Source organism: Oratosquilla oratoria, chromosome 34, assembly GCF_046742065.1.
Source record: "Oratosquilla oratoria isolate Oo_2021 chromosome 34, ASM4674206v1, whole genome shotgun sequence".
In the NCBI taxonomy this organism is placed as follows: domain Eukaryota; kingdom Metazoa; phylum Arthropoda; class Malacostraca; order Stomatopoda; family Squillidae; genus Oratosquilla; species Oratosquilla oratoria.
In genome coordinates, this window is record NC_134810.1 from 42,162,102 (window position 1) to 42,180,629 (window position 18,528).

Genomic DNA, 18,528 nt, shown 5'->3' on the forward strand with positions numbered 1-18,528 from the left:
CTCCTTGTTCTTCTTATTTTTCTTCTTTTTTTTCTTTTTTTTGTGACGTTGATTAAATATAAATACTTACCCTCAGGTGAATACCGTGACTGTCTCTCAGTTATCCACCGAAACGAGCGTCCTTGTTCAGACGCTGACAGAAACCGAAACTGAAATTCAGAAGACGACGGAGATCATCACGACTACCGACCTCTTGACCGCTCTCCGGACGACCACGATAACCAGTCTGGCGACGGTCACCGACATCCAGACGGTGGCTGAAGTCTCCACCGTAGTCTCCACGCTCGTCACCTCCAACATCTTTACGGTGACCGAAGTCTCTTTATCACTCTCCACGCTGATCCGCACGGACCTCCTCACCACTACCGACGTGCAGTCCGTGTCTGTCATCGTAACTACCACCGCCACTTCGACTTTTATCGAACTCCAGACGATCACAGAGACAGATACCGAAACCGAATTCCAGGTCATCTTCTCGACGGAAACCGAAACCGAGCAGCAACTGGTCACAACGACCGAGACCAGCCGTACATACGTCACACAAACTGTCCCGACATTCTCGTATCTGTCCGTCACATCTACCAGGGACAGGTACGTTACTGTCTGTCCCGGGCAACATGTTGGTTACAACCGAAGGGGCAAATACCAATGAATTTCATGAAGACAATAGGTCTATGGGCCCCCCGTGATCAGGACACTCACAGCCACTGCCACACAGACGCGACTCAAGTGAGTTCGTTTGAGTAGACAGAACTTAGGTTACAATCTTTTATTTTTCGAATTTCTAAATGCCAAACCATCTTCTTTGCATCATATATTGAGAAGCCAAATGACGAGCTAAACGAATATTAGACACATTGATGAATTGTCCTTATGGAAGTCTAGAATAATGTAAGTGAAGTCGTCATCCAGCTTTTCAAATTCACAACATTTAACGAGCATCTTGCATGTGTGACGGGTGAGACAATTCCCATACCCTGTGACGAATAAGTGATTTGAATTCTGGACACAAATGTGACAAAAATAGAATAGAATAAGATGAAACAAGATAAGATAAATTAAAAATAAATAGATAGACGAATAGAAAATATATTAATGAATAGATAAATAGAATATTTGAACGTTGCTATCTTCAAATAATAATGTAGAGTCGTGAAAGATGCTATGTTCCCCATAGTTTCGTTGTGTATTGTAGACAAGTGCAGCGAGACAACCTGTTTAGTTGGCAACACTGACTCTTCTTTGTTATAACCTGTTTAGTTGGCAACACTGACTCTTCTTTGTTATTGCTGCAAATCACACACGGAGGATAAAGGTCGCGGCACACAAGGCTAACATGCTACTTGCTTTTGTTATTTCGTTCGAGTAGAAACTACTTCGGTTACAATATTCTAGACTTCCATATGAACATCTTCGTATAAGTTTGACTTCTCTTAAGTCTTCATTCAGCGTCTCACTATATGAAGCAAGAATAATTTGACCTTTGGTAAATTGATAAACAAAAGATCGTAACTGAAATCGTTTCTGCTCAAAGCAGCGAAAGCAAATAGCATGCTAACAAGAAGTGCTTAGTGTGCCGTCACCTGAAAAACTAGAAGACGATTTTTTTTTAAATTGATCAACTTTTGCTGAGCTTCATTTTGAACTGTTCAGATCTAGTCATGGAACTTTGTGTTCAGAAGGTTTATGAACGTTGTGCGCGTTTTGTGAACAACTCTCCTTACTCCGTCCAAAGACTACCCTGTCTTCAGGGTACAGTGTCAGACAGAAGTCCTTTCACCCTTCCAGAGATCGTTTAGGTCAGTGTGATCCCACTGGGCAGCGCGGTAGCCCAGTGTATACCATCTTGAACTCATGGTATACGCTGCGGAGTTACTATCTTGGTTCTTAGCAGACCTGGCCAGGTGGGGAGGCGACCCAACGTCTACCAAAAAAAAAAAAAAAAAAAAAAAAAAAAAGGAGGCAGCAACTGACAGAGATTTGTCTTATCAGGGGTTTTTCACTTCCCACTGCTTGGGAGTGGTTGATGGCGAGTTTGAGTAATTTTACTCCAGCGAACATCCGGGCCGGATCCCGGTAGCCTATATCAAAAAAGCTTTAAGCTTTAGTTGTTCACACACACACACACACACACACACACACACACACACACACACACACTCACCAATCAAATCAACCATTATCGCATATACTTTCTAGAGTGTTAGCTTTCTTTAGCAAGTGTATTCAATTAAACACAAATGTGCTTTTGTTCTTAAACATATACACAATACTTATAACGAAATAGTTGTAATGATTTTAATGTATATATAACTTTATATTTAAATTCAGTAGATGTACAGTACACGACAAAAGTTGTGCAAATATCATATTGTGATGTATATGAGATTGTATACAAACATTACTGTCATACATGATTTGTATATTTTGTCAAATAAAATTATCATAAAAACAGTCTTTGATTTGGTACAATGTCTTTTTTTATCTGCTATATGTAAGATTTTCATTAAGCTTCGTTATATAGGATGGACGTCAGAGAGGATGATCTCCCTGCCACTCGTCTCCAAAGCTCATCATCATTATATCTGAGGTGCAACCCCGAGAGCTGGTGCTCGGTTTTCGGGTTGGGCCTATAATCTCTCTCTCTCTCTCTCTCTCTCTCTCTCTCTCTCTCTCTCTCTCATCTTAACTCCTCAGGGATGAAGGGTTATCCATGTCCACCGCCCGGGTCAAAGGCAATGCAGCAAGGCACAGCACATCGACAATTTGGCCAGCCGCTTTACCTACATAACGACATTCCCTCCTCATGCGTAAAATAGGGAAGACGAGGCGAAATCCCTTCGGGCTTGTGTCAAATTATCGTCCATTTACAACCATTCTCGACTCACAACTATCCCCCTCCTACTTTTATCTTAAGGTAAGGAGGTAGAGAGAGGTTTAGGGGAGAGAAAATATCGAAAGGAAAGACAGAAAGAGAAAACAGACGGGTACGACACTTTTTTTTTTTTTTTTCTTACCTAAAACAGACCATGGCTATCAAATATTTAATAGATTTATTTAATTTATTTCATTTTATTTTTTGTCCTTTGTTTCTACGAAAAAATCACATTAGGCATTTTCAAGAACTTAGAATGTTAGATTCTGTTTTTTGCCTCGAAGCTAGTGACCTTGAACCCCCAACAAAACCCGTGGTCATCAGATTTTGTTCCATGAAAAAATAAATGAATATTTGAAAGATTTCTTTGTCCATTGCTTCCACCAAAAATATCACATCAGCAGTCTATTATATTTGAAAAGCTCTTGTCCCTTTCCACTACACTTTAGGGACATGTTTTTTGTTACGCAATATTTTGACGTAGTTGTCCATACATTCTGTCGCAAATCTCTGGACAGTGGAAAGGAGAGGATGTGGGGTGGAACGGGCGAGGGTAGATAGCTACAGCGGGAGCCGAAGTCCAGAAGATTTGCATCACCGACCGGGACCACGCACGCTTCCCTCTGAGCGGCGTGTACAAATTCCAGTACTTGAAAAGGGGATACAGAATGATCCAATTCATTTAGCTAATCACAACCCTGGGCTAATTAAATAGACTAGAAGAAATCGTTTTAATAGAATAAGTTCCACAATGATTACACTTAGAAAACATACAACAAAATACTCTAATAATTCACATTAAGTAAATATCATATTCAGAGAGTCCAAACAGAATTCCACAGTTAATCCACTTAGAAAACATGAGACAAAAATCTAATGATTCACATTAAGTGAATAGCATATTCAGAGAGTCCAAACAGAATTCCACAGTTAATCCACTTAGAAAACATGAGACAAAAATCTAATGATTCACATTAAGTAAATATCATATTCAGAGAGTCCAAACAGAATTCCACAGTTAATCCACTTAGAAAACATGAGACAAAAATCTAATGATTCACATTAAGTAAATATCATATTCAGAGAGTCCAAACAGAATTCCACACTTAGAAAACATGTGACAAAAATCTAATGATTCACATTAAGTAAATATCATATTCAGAGTCCAAACAGAATTCCACAGTTAATCCACTTAGAAAACATGTAACACAACACATAAATAAGTGCTTAAAAGTGGCAGTTTGCCGACAAGATTGACGAGATAAACACCATATGAGGACGGAGCCTTTATTTGTACGACGTTTCGCTTATTACAGCTTTTTCAAGTACAAGTTGAGATCAAGTTCAAGTTTTGTGATTTTAGTCCCAGCGGAGCTAGCCGATTTAGGGACTGGCTTGTAGTTTCTGGGTGGCTTCAAATAGTGTATTTGGAGATGTTAGGGAAGTGTTGGGGTGATTTGAGAAGTTGTGTAATTGGGTAAGAGTTTTGATTTTCGCTTGAGGGCATGCGGGTGCATGTGGGGGTGGTCGGGGTGTTTACAGCAGTCCCCCGACTGGGGAGGAGCAGACGAGGTTGGCTGCAAGGACGAGGAGGTCGACTTTGGAGGAGGAGTCCGCAATGAGGCGTTCGAGGGCTGTGGCAGGGTCATTGAAGTTTGACCTTAGGGGCCAGAAGTGGGCTTCCAATTCGGGGCACAAGAAGAGGCAGTGCTTGAAAGATACTTCCGCGCCACAGGTGCAGCGGGAAGTGGTATATTTGGTCCGCCAGTGATTCACCCGTATCCTGCTGACTGTTGCCGCAATGTACGGGGGTAGAGAGGAGAAGGTAGGGGGGGTCGGTCCAAGGCAGGTCTTAAGGAGCCATCCACGTTCAACAGCAGTAGAGTGGTACTCCAATTTCCAGATGTCCCAGGCAGCGCGGTCAATTTTGCAAAAGAAGTCATGTGCAGAGGGTTGGATTGAGGTGACTTTGCTGTTAGGCAATGTGGCACCTGTTTTGGCAGTTTTGTCTGCCATCTCGTTGCCAAGGAGGCCCACGTGCGAGGGGACCCATTGGAATCGGAAGTGGACTCCTGCCCTGCCGGCCTCCGTTAGAAGGCACAGGACGTCGTTAAGGATGGCGGGACGTGACGCACAGCTGCCGTTCTGGATAGCTATTAGACTAGATTTCGAGTCTGATAGCACCGTTACCTGCGGTGGTGGGTGGGGAAGGGCGAGTACAATTTGCACTGCCTCTCTGATGGCGACGAGCTCAGCCGTGAGGATGGTGGTGGGGGGTAGTTTCACTGGGTGAGCTTCCTTTGTGTTGTACAGGTAGATGCCTGCTCCTGAGCGTCCATCTTCGAACACTGATCCGTCTGTATATATCAGCAGGTCGTCACGGTATTTGAGCGCAATCTGCTCCCTTGCTCGCGCTGCAAGCGTGTGTGGGTCGTCTCGACGGCTAAGCCCGGGAAGGTTAAGCTCCACCTCAGGAGGGGTGAGGGCCCACGGAGGGAAGGGGTCCACTTGGCACTGGGCAATCCTCCGGCGTTGGCCAGGTTGGATTTTGGCCTTCTTGCAGATGTCCCTTACTGTAAAGGGAAGGCCGTGAACGGGAACGGGGGTGGAGGCTGAGTTCCAGCTCTCATCCATCTCTTCATCTGTGGAGTTAGGTACCCTTGCAGAGCTGAATAGGTATGTACAGGCACCCTTCTTCAGGCAATGCCTGAGTGGTAGTAGGCCGGCTTCATTGTAGATTTGGGCCTGGGGAACCGACTTTGCTAGTCCTAGCCCTAGGCGGAGCGCTTGGCACTCTACCCGAGCCATTCTTTGCACGGCCGTCGGAGGGAGGTCGTGGAGAGCGGGGGCGCCGAATAGAAGGCGGGAACGCACGAGGCTCTGAATGATGGGAATCAGAGTTTCCCTGCGTTGGCCCCATTTCTCCCGACGGATGACTCTGACGAGATTGAGCGCCCGTCTGGCACTGAGACAGGCTAGTCTCAGGTGCTCGTTCCAAAGGCCGTCCCGCTGGAAGGTGACCCCCAGGTAGCGGACGGAGGCAGCGGGTTTCACAACAGTACCGCAGACCGTGATTTGATTCCAGTCCGGATACTGACCTGCGTTATAACCCTTGCTGTGCACCGGCATGTATACAGTTTTGGTCCCGGAGAGGGTGAATCCAAGGTCCATGAGATGGTTTACGACCACGTCCACTTGCTCTTGAAATACCCTTACCTCCGCCCGATGGTTTGCAGAGTTCTTCTTTGGCCGTCGGTACAAGTTGAGATTTTTTTTTTTTTTTTTTTAGTCCCAGCGGAGGGATCCGATTAGGGACTGTCTTTTAATTTCTCATTATTGGCTGTGTCTACATCTAGTATATCTAATTCGTCTCCGGGAAGATGTCAAGCGCCAGCGGTGCTATAATAAATGTCCAACTGGTGAGGTGGAGATTAGGTGGGCTGCCATGATGATGCTGTGGTGGTCGGTGACTGAATATAACATTCTTGGGGGGCTCTTCCCAAGGAGGTTCAGCAGCGGTTGGAAGTGGTTGCGAAGGATGGGGCATAGGAATAAGCAGTGGAGGAAAGAGACCAGCTCCGTCCCGCAGGCACAGACGGTCTTCAGATAGCGGGTTTTCCAGTGGTTGACACGGATTCTTGAGATGAGGTGAAGAATGTGGGCTGGAAGTGGATGAGGGTGGGTCCAGAGGGTTCCCTTATTGCATGTCTTGATGGGCCAGCCTCGGGTAGCGGCAGTCCCGGCATATTCCTCTGACCAGAGCTCCCATGTTGCTTGGTCAATTTTTTTGTTGGCATCACTTGTTGAAAAGCAGAGCGAGATGCAATCCTCTTCAGAGGTTAGGGCCCCTCGTTTGGCGGCTCGGTCGGCCATCTCGTTTCCATGGATGCCTACATGGGAGGGCACCCACTGGAAACGAAGACGGAGTCCGCATCGTGCGATTTCTTCTGATAGGATTAGTATTTCCTTGAGGATTTCCGGTCTTGTTTTGCAGTACTCACTCTGTATTACATATAGGCTGGACTGGGAGTCCGATAGGATGACTATTTGCGTTGGGGAACGGGGGAGAGTTTTGACTTTATTCAAAGCTTCTCTGATGGCGACGAGTTCGGCAGTTAGGATGGTGGTGGGCGGGAGCTTCACTTCGAAGTGCTCTCGCGTGGTCTCGAAGAACAGTCCTGCTCCTGTTCTGCCGTCACTGAGTACCGATCCGTCTGTGAAGATCTTGAAGTCGTCTGCGTATTCCTTAGCCAGCAGTTCTCGAGTACAGGTGGCGATTTGATGTGGTGGATCTTCTTTTGCTACTCCAGGGACATTGGTTCGTACCTCCGGCGGCTTCATGATCCAGGGTGGGTATGGATCGATTTGGGCTTGGGGGACACGGAGGCGGTCGGCTGGCTCTATTCCCGCTCTTGAACATAGACCGGAGACAGAGGAGACCAGACCATGTCCTGACACAGTATGTGGGGCTGGGTTCCAGCCTTCGCCTAGTTCAGTGTCCGTGGAGTTAGGTACCCTCGCTGAGCTGAAGAGGTACCTGCAGGTATCTCTCTTCAGGCGATGCCAAAGTGGGAGGATTCCGGCTTCACAGTAAACTTGCTCCTGAGGGACAGACTGCGGGAGTCCGAGTCCTAGCCTAAGTGCTTGGCACTCGACTGTAGCCATGCGATGGATGGCCGACACGGGCAGGTCGTGCAAAGCTTGTGCGCCAAACAGAAGCCGGGAGCGGACTAGACTCTGGGTGAGGTGGATGAGGGTTTCTCTCCGCTGCCCCCATGATTCGTGACTGAAGGCCCAAATGAGGTTGAGGGCACGTCTTGCATTATTTATGGCTTGTTGGATCTGACTAGTCCAGCGACCATCTTTTTGAAAGATGACGCCCAGGTATTTGACTGAGGGTGAGGGGGGCACTTCCGTGCCGCAGATGCTGAGGACGTTCCAGGTTGGGTAATGGCCTCTGTTGTAGCCAGGAAGGTGCACAGGCATGTACACTGTCTTGTTTGGAGAGAGTAGGAAGCCGAGGCTTTCGAGGTGGCGGACAACAATGTCTACTTGACTCTGGAAGAGGCGGAGTTCTGCCTTGTGTTGGGCAGAGTCCTTCTTCGGACGTCTATGCCTTGATCGGCGCCACACGGCTATATCGTCGGCATAGGCGGTAATGGTGGTGTCCTTCCTCAGCCCCTTCCCGATGTCGGCTAACATTAGGACGAAGAGAGTGGGTGCTACCACTGAGCCTTGGGGAACTCCCATGTCGACAGGCATTCGCCCGCTCAAGACTCCCTTCCAGCGCACTATTATTGTTGAGATACAAATGCTTGAGATTAAATAAGGGGAAAGGAGGGAACGGGGAGAGAAAAAAGGGGGGGGGAAAGAAGAGGAGGAGGAGGAGGAGGGTGGGGGGATTGGACACTGGGAAAGGATGAGAATGCTGGCCCAAACGTCCGTAGGCGAAATGTCCACAAAGGGTGGTTTAAATATTTAATATTTTAATATTTTGCTGGCCATGGGTATTAGGGGAATAATGTGAAGAGATATGTTAAACATGCCCCTGTTTCTCAAGCATTTGTATCTCAACTTGTACTTGAAAAAGCTGTAATAAGCGAAACGTCGTACAAATAAAGGCTCCGTCCTCATATGGTGTTTATCTCGTCAAACATAAGTCCCATAGCTTCCAATTTTCACGGATGTGTTCGATAAAGCCGGATACATGAGAACGCCTCATCATGGTGGGTATGATTGCTGGGACCAGATTCACAGCTCGCAGGATGACGCCACTACAGTCAACTCACTCAAAGAGACCGATCAAATCCGATTCACACGCCATAAACTCATCACCTCCCACAGTTCAATAGTACAACTCTCACATAAGTCAAAAGTATAATGGAATGTTCCTACAACCATTACATGTGGTCAATGTAAGTTTTGTCGCGTAAGCACTACCCGCCTCTCCCTAGCTTCTTGTCGAACTAAACTCGTCGGTGATGGTCACGGCGGGTAAATCGCGCAATGGTGCCAAGTTTTATAGTTTCAAATCATTGCCTCCGAAGGGTACGGTGTGTAATGAGTCTGCAGGAGTCGATTCATCTCTAGCAGTCCCTTTAAGACAATCACTAGAGACGAGAGAAGATTATAAATCCTAACTAACCTAAGTAGTTAACCTAATTACTTAACTTATATGAGAGGTGGCAAGTGCGCAGGGATTGAAATTTCAAACCGTTGAAACAGATTCATAAGGTGATGCTTAGTTGAAATGTTAATTTGTACACAAGACACCAATTTATAATTACCTGGTGGAACAATACATTCACAAGGGTAACATACTCCAGGTTCAACCCTTAAACATTCGTGACATATCCGTATTTCGTCATCAATGGGTATCGTGTACAAAGGGCGGGACAATCCTATGAATAGACAATTCTTTAAACTCGTTAATGATTCACAACCAATGGCCAAATTGGAGATACAGATAATAAGAAGAATGGCGAGTAGAATAACAAGTAGTTGTTAAAGATTCTAAGAATTCTGGTCATTTCACAGAATAGAGGAGATGACAACTTATAGGAACGAAAATACAACTAAAAGCCAACTGTAACGGCTAGGTCCTTGAACGAAAGTATTTGCAAATTATGGTTTGAAAACAGACGTGTAATTTGGGAATGGATGGTGTGTCACAACCCCGAAAGTTGTGACACATTCCATGCGCCATGATCATTTTGATAGGAGGGTAAAGGAGGTTAGTCTATATAAGGTTAGGTTAAGTTAGATTAATATAAGATTAGTATTACATTAGGTTAAGTTAGGTTAGATTAGTATGGTGAATCTAAGTTCGGAGAAAATATCCAAAGTTGGTGAAGAGGCCTGTTGGAGAAGAATTCTAATCTTGCATGAGAACGAGAAGGCGCAGTTCACACGACATGACGTCACGAGGATCTTGCTTATAAAAGCCTGCGTCGCCAGTTGAGTAAATTCGCAATAGACCTTATCATACGCTGTGGAAGGTCTCTCATAGCCACATATTGTGGATAATACCACGAGATCCTAATATATTCGTCAGTGTTGAAGAAAGACTTCAGCCACAGTTTCCTCTTTTATTACAAGATGCGAAATCATCTAGTTCTCATTTTGGCAATGATGGCCACGGCAGCACGGTAATGTTCCTTCCATAGTTTAATTATGTTACAAACTTATAATGTGCCATCTAATCGGTCATACATTTATAATATTCATACAAAACTAGAAGCCAACATCAGTCTGTAGTTTGTAGCTAACACAAATATGGCGCTGAAGGAAGATCTAGTAATTGTAATAGGTGCAGCCATTCTGAAGTATGTGTGTATATTATATATATATATATATATATATATATATATATATATATGTGTGTGTGTGTGTGTGTGTGTGTGTGTGTGTGTGTGTGTGTGTGTGTGTGTGTGTGTGTGTGTGTGTGTGTGTGTGTGTGTGTGTGTGTGTTTTGTGGGCGGGTAAATTAAAGAATTGTAAACATTTATATTCAAATACCTTATCAATTTCACAACCTAAATTAATTTTCAAAATGGCATAGATGTCCTCACGTTTTATCTGCGCCCGAAGCCGTTAGGTATCAAACTCGGGCCCATTTACCTCAGGTGGCGGCACACCAGGCTAGCATGCTAATTGCTTTTGCTTCTTCGATTGGCTTCCCTTAGACCATCTCAACGATCTACCTAACACTCGTATGAGTTTCACTTTTCTGAGTTCGTCAATCTGTTTCTCACTCTATGACGCAAGAGTAATTTGACATTTGGAAATTTGGAAAAAAAAAAGAAAAGAAAAAAACATAAGATCGTAACCGAAGTTGTTTCTGCTCCAACGAAGTAGCGAAAGCAAGTAGCATGCTAGCGAGAAATGCTCAGTGTACCACCACGTTTATGAGCAATGGATTTCTGAGCGCTCTTTACTCACGAGACTTCATGTATGTGTCTTTCTTCTTCCAAAGGGGTTTCAGCAACTGCCGCTGTGGACTCATGACTACTCTGACCAACGGCATGAACATGATTTACGAGCTGCCAGCCCTCGATATGGGAAGGTTAGTGCATTATACATACACACACACACACACACACACACACACACACACACGTATATTATATTATGGCCTTTCCTAGTCCTCTGTATAAGGTAAGATCTCATTTTTACTGTCAAAAATCATGCCCCCAATACCTTTGATTTTTTTTTTTCATTACTTTCATTTTTTGTGGGGGGGAGGGGCTAGAGATATCACATAAAATACAGTAAAAAATAATGGTAAAAAACACGTACACATATTCCAACTTAAAGTGATTTTATAATTTCATATTTTTGGATTCAAAAGTCGTGTTATACCTGCCGGCTCCTTGGAGGTACGGAAGCCTTCTACCAGAACCAAGTAAACCATAGTTATTGTGTAAGGAATGATTTGGCTCATTCATTATTTTCACTGCCTTCTGCATCACAGTCTACTAAATCATCTGGTGATCTAATCAATCAATCTGTTGTTTCTGAAAAAAGACCTTTATTCTATTATTTCCGAGCCTCTGTTCTAGTTTGTTTAAGTAAGCTTGGGTGTTCCTAGTAGTTACTGTATAGTAGATATGCTGGGTATGGGATATGCTTATTTTACCTTTTGATGGTCTTCATAGTTCTTCAGATTTATTATTTGTTTTAATTGATTGCGTCTACTATGATAAAGTAGTAGCCTCTGTCTGTCTGTCTGTTTGTTTGTTTGTTTGTTCACGAACTCCTCCAAGGGTTTTGGAGATAGACCCCCATAACCATATATATTCTGATACCCTATCCCTCCAGGTACTTGAATAACTATATTTCATTTAAAAAAAAAATTATTTTGGTTATGGTTACAGATTTAATTTAGGTGGGGTATGGTTAGGCGAGTGATTATTCACGAACTACTACTAGGTTTTTGCAGATAGACCCCTATAACCATATATATTCTGAAACCTTATAACGCAAGGTACTTGGATTACTATCTTTCATTTGTCTATCTGTCTGTTTGTTTGTTCACGTACTCCTCCTAGGGTTTTGGAGATAGACCCTATAACCATATATATTCTGATACCCTATCACTCCAGGTACTTGGATAAATGTATTTCAATAAAAAAAATGGTTAGGGTTAAAGATTAAAGTTAAGTGGGGTATGGTTAGGTTAGGGATTATTCACGAACTCACAGCAACGCGCGGGTAATTTGACTAGTATATAATATATATATATATATATATATATATATATATATATATATGTAGTATATAATATATATATATATATATATATATATGTATATATATATATATATATATATATATATATGATATATATATATATATAATCGCTCTTTTTTTTTGTTCTAAGAGTTTTTGTTTGCTTTATAATTTGTTCATATCTATTTTTAGAATAACTGTTATGTGCAACTATGGTTCTATTTTTACGCCTCTTTCTTGACTTCTCAATGGTCGCTGCCGTCTCTTCCAGCAGATGGGAATTGGTCTATAAAAAAGACTTAATTATATCTGTATCCTCTGTTTACTCTTGCCGACATCTTTTGTGGTTTATGGGTGTTTTCTTGTATGTAGGTTTTATTTCTCCTTTTAGTTCTATGTTTACTGTGAAGAGATTTGAGGTACTGTTTCTCCCAGATAACGCTAAGCAACGACAGAGACCATGTGTATGTATATCATATTTCTTTTGGTGACTCTTTCTTTATTTTTTCCCAGTTGTACCAACCACTTCGAATGCAAACAACGGTGCACCAAGGAATACAACGACCTGACGCACAACGGGGACATGTACCACATGATTGACGCCTTTACATCCGTCGGGCAGTTCCTTTGCCAGGAGTTTAAATATGACCTTCACAACGAATACGTCTATCCTTACTACGAGCTGTGCAACGGACCTTGGCAATACGCTGACTCCCACTCGAAGCAAATGCTTTGTTGCAGAAACCATGAGCAGTACCAGTGTACCAGCAGGGGACTCTAAGTCCAAATGACCCATTGGTGTGCGTACTGGTCAACACGGTATAATTGGTGGCAGCGGTGGGATCTAGTCTTTAAACACAAAGAAACTACTTTAATAAGGCAAAAGTATAGGCTTAGAAAATACTGCACGTTGCCACCAAATATGTATCGTAGGAAAGGATTCTATAGTTCTTCAGTTACATTGGCTAGAGACCACACGAAAGGGTGGTTTTAAGCACTGAGAGTTACAGTTACATCAATGGATTTGGATACCTCCAAGCCTCTGGTACATCCTGATCAAATCCCTCTTTTGTAAATTACACAGAAAACTATCACCTTATTAATATTTAAAGATGAAAAAATCATGTTGTTTGACCTTCCTATTCCGTACAATTATGCGTTTTGCTACCAGCATAAGTTATTCTGGAAGTAGCCCAGAAAATAATCCTAACAATCAAGTAGAGTAGCCAGAATTATCCCCTGAAAGAATTTCAAAATGAAATTGTTGCTTCAGCTTCAGGTATGTCTGAGCCAATCTTTCCACTGAAAAAAATCCTGAGATAGTATGCCTCATATAGACACACACATGTCCTTCATCCAACACATCAGCGGTTTGACAACGAATACAAACAAGAATCTAAACATACAACAATAACAGGCATATGTTTTAGTCAAACTTCTAGCTGGAAAGATGTTAGGAATGGAGTTCCTCAGGGTTCCGTTTTAGGGCCACTTCTGTTCACAGTATACATCAATGACACTGACTGTATATTCAAATCTACATTCTTCAAATTCGTTGATGGCAGTAAGTTGCGTTAGATAGAATACAATCACTTGAATCAATTGAATATTCAAAAATATATAGACAAACTTAGATCAATGGTCTCAAAAATGTCAAACTTAAGTAGGTGTCAAATTATGCACATTGTTAAAAATGAAACTAGGTACGACTTCTAAAAGTTATGTGGAAAATCTTTAATCAAAGTGGAAAATAGAAAGTAGTGTAATTTTAACTAAAGATAATCAGTATATAAACCCTGTATTATTTCTACCTTAGAGAAACCAATTATATTGATCAGCGGTCCAGTCGCACTTGGAATATGCTGTTTATGTATGGTCCACAAATCTCGTTAAAGGCAATAGTAGATTGGAAAGAGTACAGTGGTGAGCCACAAAACTCACACCAAAAATAAGAAACAGATCATACGAAAACCACTAAAAACCAATTTTCTCTAAAAAGTCGAGACTCGGGGAGTGAGTGGAAGGGGTTAATGTAAGATTTTAAAGGGAAATGATAACATCACAATTGAAAATATTGAATTGAAAAATGTAAGATTTTAAAGGGAAATGATAACATCACAATTGAAAATATTTTCACATGTAATACTAAAGATAAAAGATAAAAAAAAAAATTCAACCATGTCATCATTGGACTGAATAAGCTTCCAGCAGAGGCAATTGAATGTAATGATGTTTAGTCCTTTTAAGACTCACGTAGATAAACAGCTGATTTGTTTCTTTCTTTTACTCATCCGTCCTCTGTATGAACCAAAAAGGCCTCTTGTCAGTCTAAATGTTTTATCGCTGTAACTTATCTTAAAACACTAATCACGTCATTCCACGCTGTCTCACTCTCGCTTTACGGAGACAATAAGACAAAATCTCTTCTTTGAGTGACTTATGGACCAATCCAGTGACCACTGGCAGTTATCTGGGAGTCCTGGATCTCCTGCAAGAAAGACTTGGGGCAACGGGTCTATTGATCTTATCAGCAACTGAAATAGTCTTGAGATGTGATTGGATCGTGGGTGGGTGGTGACAATTTGAGCTGATCTGGTCTATCCAGCCAAACACACCGTCTAATGGATCCCATCCACGGTACGATCTGGTCGGATTCGATCAGATTGGATAGTGTATGTACGGCTTTTGGTGTGTTTGACCGACATACACGATCCAATCTTATTGAATCAGATCAGATCTGTCCGGCGCCCTCAAGATCAGATCGTACCGTGGATGGGGTCCCTAAGAGCCTTTAGGAAATGGTTAAGGTCTTTGCGACCAAAAGAAAATAAGAGTATTACGTTTTTTTGTGGGGGGTTTTCGCCCTTTGGGCGAGCTCGCTTCGCTCGTAGGCGCCTTCGGATTCTCAGAGGTTCCCAGAGACTATCTAAGGGCTCCCAAGGGGCTCCCCTGGAGTTTCCAGAGGCTTCCCCGGGGGTTTGCGGACGTCCCGCTCTCAACCAATCAGTTGTCTCCCTTGCCGTCACGTCACCGCTTTCAACCAATCAGTCGTCTCCGTTCCCGTCACGACACCACTCTCTCACCCAATCAGGGGCCGGAGTGGACGTGTTCCCCTTACGAATTTCCGGTTTCCAGTCCGATATCAACAGCAATTTTTTTTTTTTTTATTAGTATATAGACAGAATTGCTATCCTACTCTCGAAAATAAATATAATGATATAATAAAAACAGTTCTGACAGGATCACACGTCATTTGTCATGACATTCATGTGTATTCAGTTTCTGGTGTACACTAAAAAGGTTGGCCATATAACTGTTAAGAGGGTTAAGCTACATCCTGGGTGTTTAGACTTCAAAAGAGATGCATTACGGGGAAAATGCAAGTCTGACTTAATCTTTTAAGTATTTTACTCGACTTGTATGTTTATTTTATCTAATGCCAGACGAATGTATACAGCTAAGGGCAGATTCCAGGGTGTTAATGGAGAAAGGTGAAGAGTGGAGTGCCACAAGGATCAGTTCTCCCGCCGGACCTGTTTCTGGTGATACTTGGAATTTCTATCTATCTGTATACCAAGAGGTTTTTCCCCCTTATAAGGGAGGTAGCCAAGTCAGAGGCAGAGGTCTATCCAGCCAAACACACTTCCACTTCCATCCAACACCCTTTCCTCTTTTTCATCTCAGCTCCCCGTGGATGACGGGTCATCCCTGTATCCTGCTCTGGGTCAGAGGTAATGTAGCAGAACACCTGGAAAATTATTTCACGGAAAAAAACCTGTTTATGTGTATTAGAACATGATGTTCACGTGTTGATAAAGATGGCAAACAACAACACTTCCGCAATTTATCACAACAGTTCTGACTTCCGCGTTGTGATTTTCGTTCAGCCGAAAACTCAGCTGCAGGATACACCTATTTCTATTAGGCCGTTCACAGGTATCAACGAATTTGACATTCATTTCGGCTGCCGCAAGAGAGTTTCATCCATTCACCCCTGTGGCGCATAGACCTGCAGTTCCATAAGCGCCTTCACTAAGCCTCTCCACATTCTTTGATCGGTGGCCATTTTCTGCCATTCTGCTGGGCTTTCTGCATACTCTTTGACGTTGTATACTAAGTCATCATTTCATCTATATCTTGGACTTCCCAGTGGTCTTCTGCCGGCAACATTAACATGCATCTGAGAAAAAAGTCATGTGCTTTATGAAAAGGCTACTGTAACATGATATAGATATTGTGCTACAAAGAAAAAAAATCTATTCACCTGAGAGAAAAGTAATTTGCTTTCTGAAAAGAAAGGCTATCGTAACAGGATATAGCGATTGTGATACTGAAAACATTTCCATTCACCTGAGATAAAAGTAATCTGCTCTCTGAAAAAGGCTACTGTAACAGGATGTAGCGACTGTGGTACAGAAATGCCTCTTATCGGGTGTCCTGTCGCATCCCACGGTGCATACACAGAGAAAAGCGTGTTGCACGGCTGTCAACAGCTGCAATGGTTCAGCAAGAGTAAAGGAGCCCATCACGTGCAAGATAAGCCACATTTTGTACGTGGTTGCAACCCGCCATCTTTATCAGCAGTGGGACGTAAACATATTAAAAATAGAATCTTGAGACGTAACTGATGCAATCGAATTTTTCTCACTGAAAAACGGAGGGGGTACAAGTGAACTACTGTTTATCCCAAGATGGTTCAGTCTGTGAATGAGAGTTTGGATGCATAATCATGTTTTCTAATACCTATGGGCCTGGCTCATTCCTGCTTGGAATTTCTCACTTAGCTGAATGAAATCGTCTGACGTTAGAATAGAATTCCTAAACTTGGATATGGAGCAGAGGCGGATTAGTTTATGTACCCTTGTTTTCCTTTCAGACACTGCAAATATAAATCTAGTGTATCCATGATTTTTCTATTGCAAAAAGATAGTAACAACAACAACAAAAACAACAACAACAACAACAATAATAATAATAACAATAATAATAATAATAATATTAATAATAATAATAATAATAATAATAATAATAATAATAATAATAATAATGATAATAATAATAATAGTTACAAATAATAATAACATAACATGAGGCAATTTGTTCGTGTTTTTTCACAATGCTGCACTATCAGTGACAGACATTTTCTTTTTAGTTCTTTACTGATTTAATACTCATTCTTGCTGTCACCAGCCAAGAGCCTTTCTTCAGCTGATGGAACTCCCCACCCCAACTCCTTTTTGAGGGAGAAGAAGTTTATTGGTATACTCGTATAGATAGATAGTGATTATCGAGATCTGAACAGAGCGTTTTACTTCCTCTTCTCGTTTCGCTTCGATCTTCAATGGCTTCTGGTGACTCGCTTACCTCCTCAGCTCCTCAAATTTTCTTCTTGGCCCTTGATTGATCGGGAAAAAGATGGGGTTGAGGGGTCCTTTAATCTAAATCAACTCGCCTGGCTTAAGTCAGAATGAAGTTCTTCAAAGGGGATTAAAGAAACTTGTAGTTAGAAACAATGGCCATCGATTGTTCGCTCCGAAGAGACAGAAAGAAAAAGTTGCGGAAAAAGTATGACCGAAAAAATGCCACGTAGGCTGTATGATGTCGACATTTTTATTTCTGTTGTCGTTCATAGGACACATCATCTTGTTTACAACTTTCTCCCATCCGCTTCCGTGAAGAGTCAATGGCTTGGCTGGCGAAAAAAAAATAAAAATAAAAAAATAAACTTCGGCATGTGTTGGGGCAGTCACTGTCTCTCCTCGAATATTCCCAGTCGACTTTTCTTTACTAGTTTTCAGTTTTAAGATAAACTTGCCCTGTTATGAGACGCTACATCCTGGTTCTTCTTTCTCTCTCTATATAAGACATCTTTATCATGTAAACACACACACACACACACACACACACACACACACACACACACACACATACACACACACACACACACACACACGCGCACACACACACACACACACACACACACACACACACACATACACACATACATACACACATACACACACACACACACACACACACTCTCACTCACACACACACACACACACACACACACATACACACACACACGCACGCACACACACACACACACGCAAACACACACACACACACACACGCACACACACACACACACACACACACACACACACACACACACACACACACCGAAACTATAGATCTGTAAACGACAAACTGAGACATAAAAGGAACTTTTTCAATGATGAAATTAGTAAATATATAATGAAGGAAGGAAACAATTGTTAAAAAATTAACCAAATTTGTCATTTGGCATTCACAAAGGAGCCTATTACGTATATTCTATGTACTTCAAGGGCTTTTTCCCCCTTACCATGGGGGTAGCCAAAGTCAAAAGGTATATACCCACATCCACCCGTTTCATTCCC

General features: G+C 42.4%; 2 protein-coding genes across 2 annotated transcripts in view; both read left to right on the forward strand.

Annotated features, from left to right (window-relative positions):
* Window positions 1-1,852, forward strand: part of LOC143018246 (uncharacterized) — a 194,663-nt gene extending 192,811 nt beyond the window's left edge. Inside the window, exon 5 of the mRNA XM_076173502.1 lies at window positions 77-1,852. Coding sequence (XP_076029617.1) covers window positions 77-652 — 576 coding nt within the window. The 3' untranslated portion in view covers window positions 653-1,852. The remainder of the gene's footprint in view (window positions 1-76) is intronic.
* A 7,985-nt stretch (window positions 1,853-9,837) lies between these two features.
* LOC143018247 (uncharacterized) lies at window positions 9,838-13,900 on the forward strand. The gene is made up of 3 exons (XM_076173504.1): window positions 9,838-10,023; window positions 10,851-10,940; window positions 12,620-13,900. Exons 1-3 carry the CDS (start codon window positions 9,974-9,976, stop codon window positions 12,885-12,887), a joined length of 408 nt encoding a protein of 135 aa, XP_076029619.1. The 5' UTR covers window positions 9,838-9,973; the 3' UTR covers window positions 12,888-13,900.
* The last annotated feature ends 4,628 nt before the right edge of the window (window positions 13,901-18,528 follow it).

Bases quoted from the DNA above. Each gene is read 5' to 3' on its own strand.
- LOC143018247 (XM_076173504.1), top strand. From the start codon at position 9,974: ATGCGAAATCATCTAGTTCTCATTTTGGCAATGATGGCCACGGCAGCA. The intron at 10,024-10,850 runs GTAATGTTCCTT...CTTCTTCCAAAG, and splicing joins ATGATGGCCACGGCAGCACG to GGGTTTCAGCAACTGCCGCT. The intron at 10,941-12,619 runs GTTAGTGCATTA...ATTTTTTCCCAG, and splicing joins CCAGCCCTCGATATGGGAAG to TTGTACCAACCACTTCGAAT.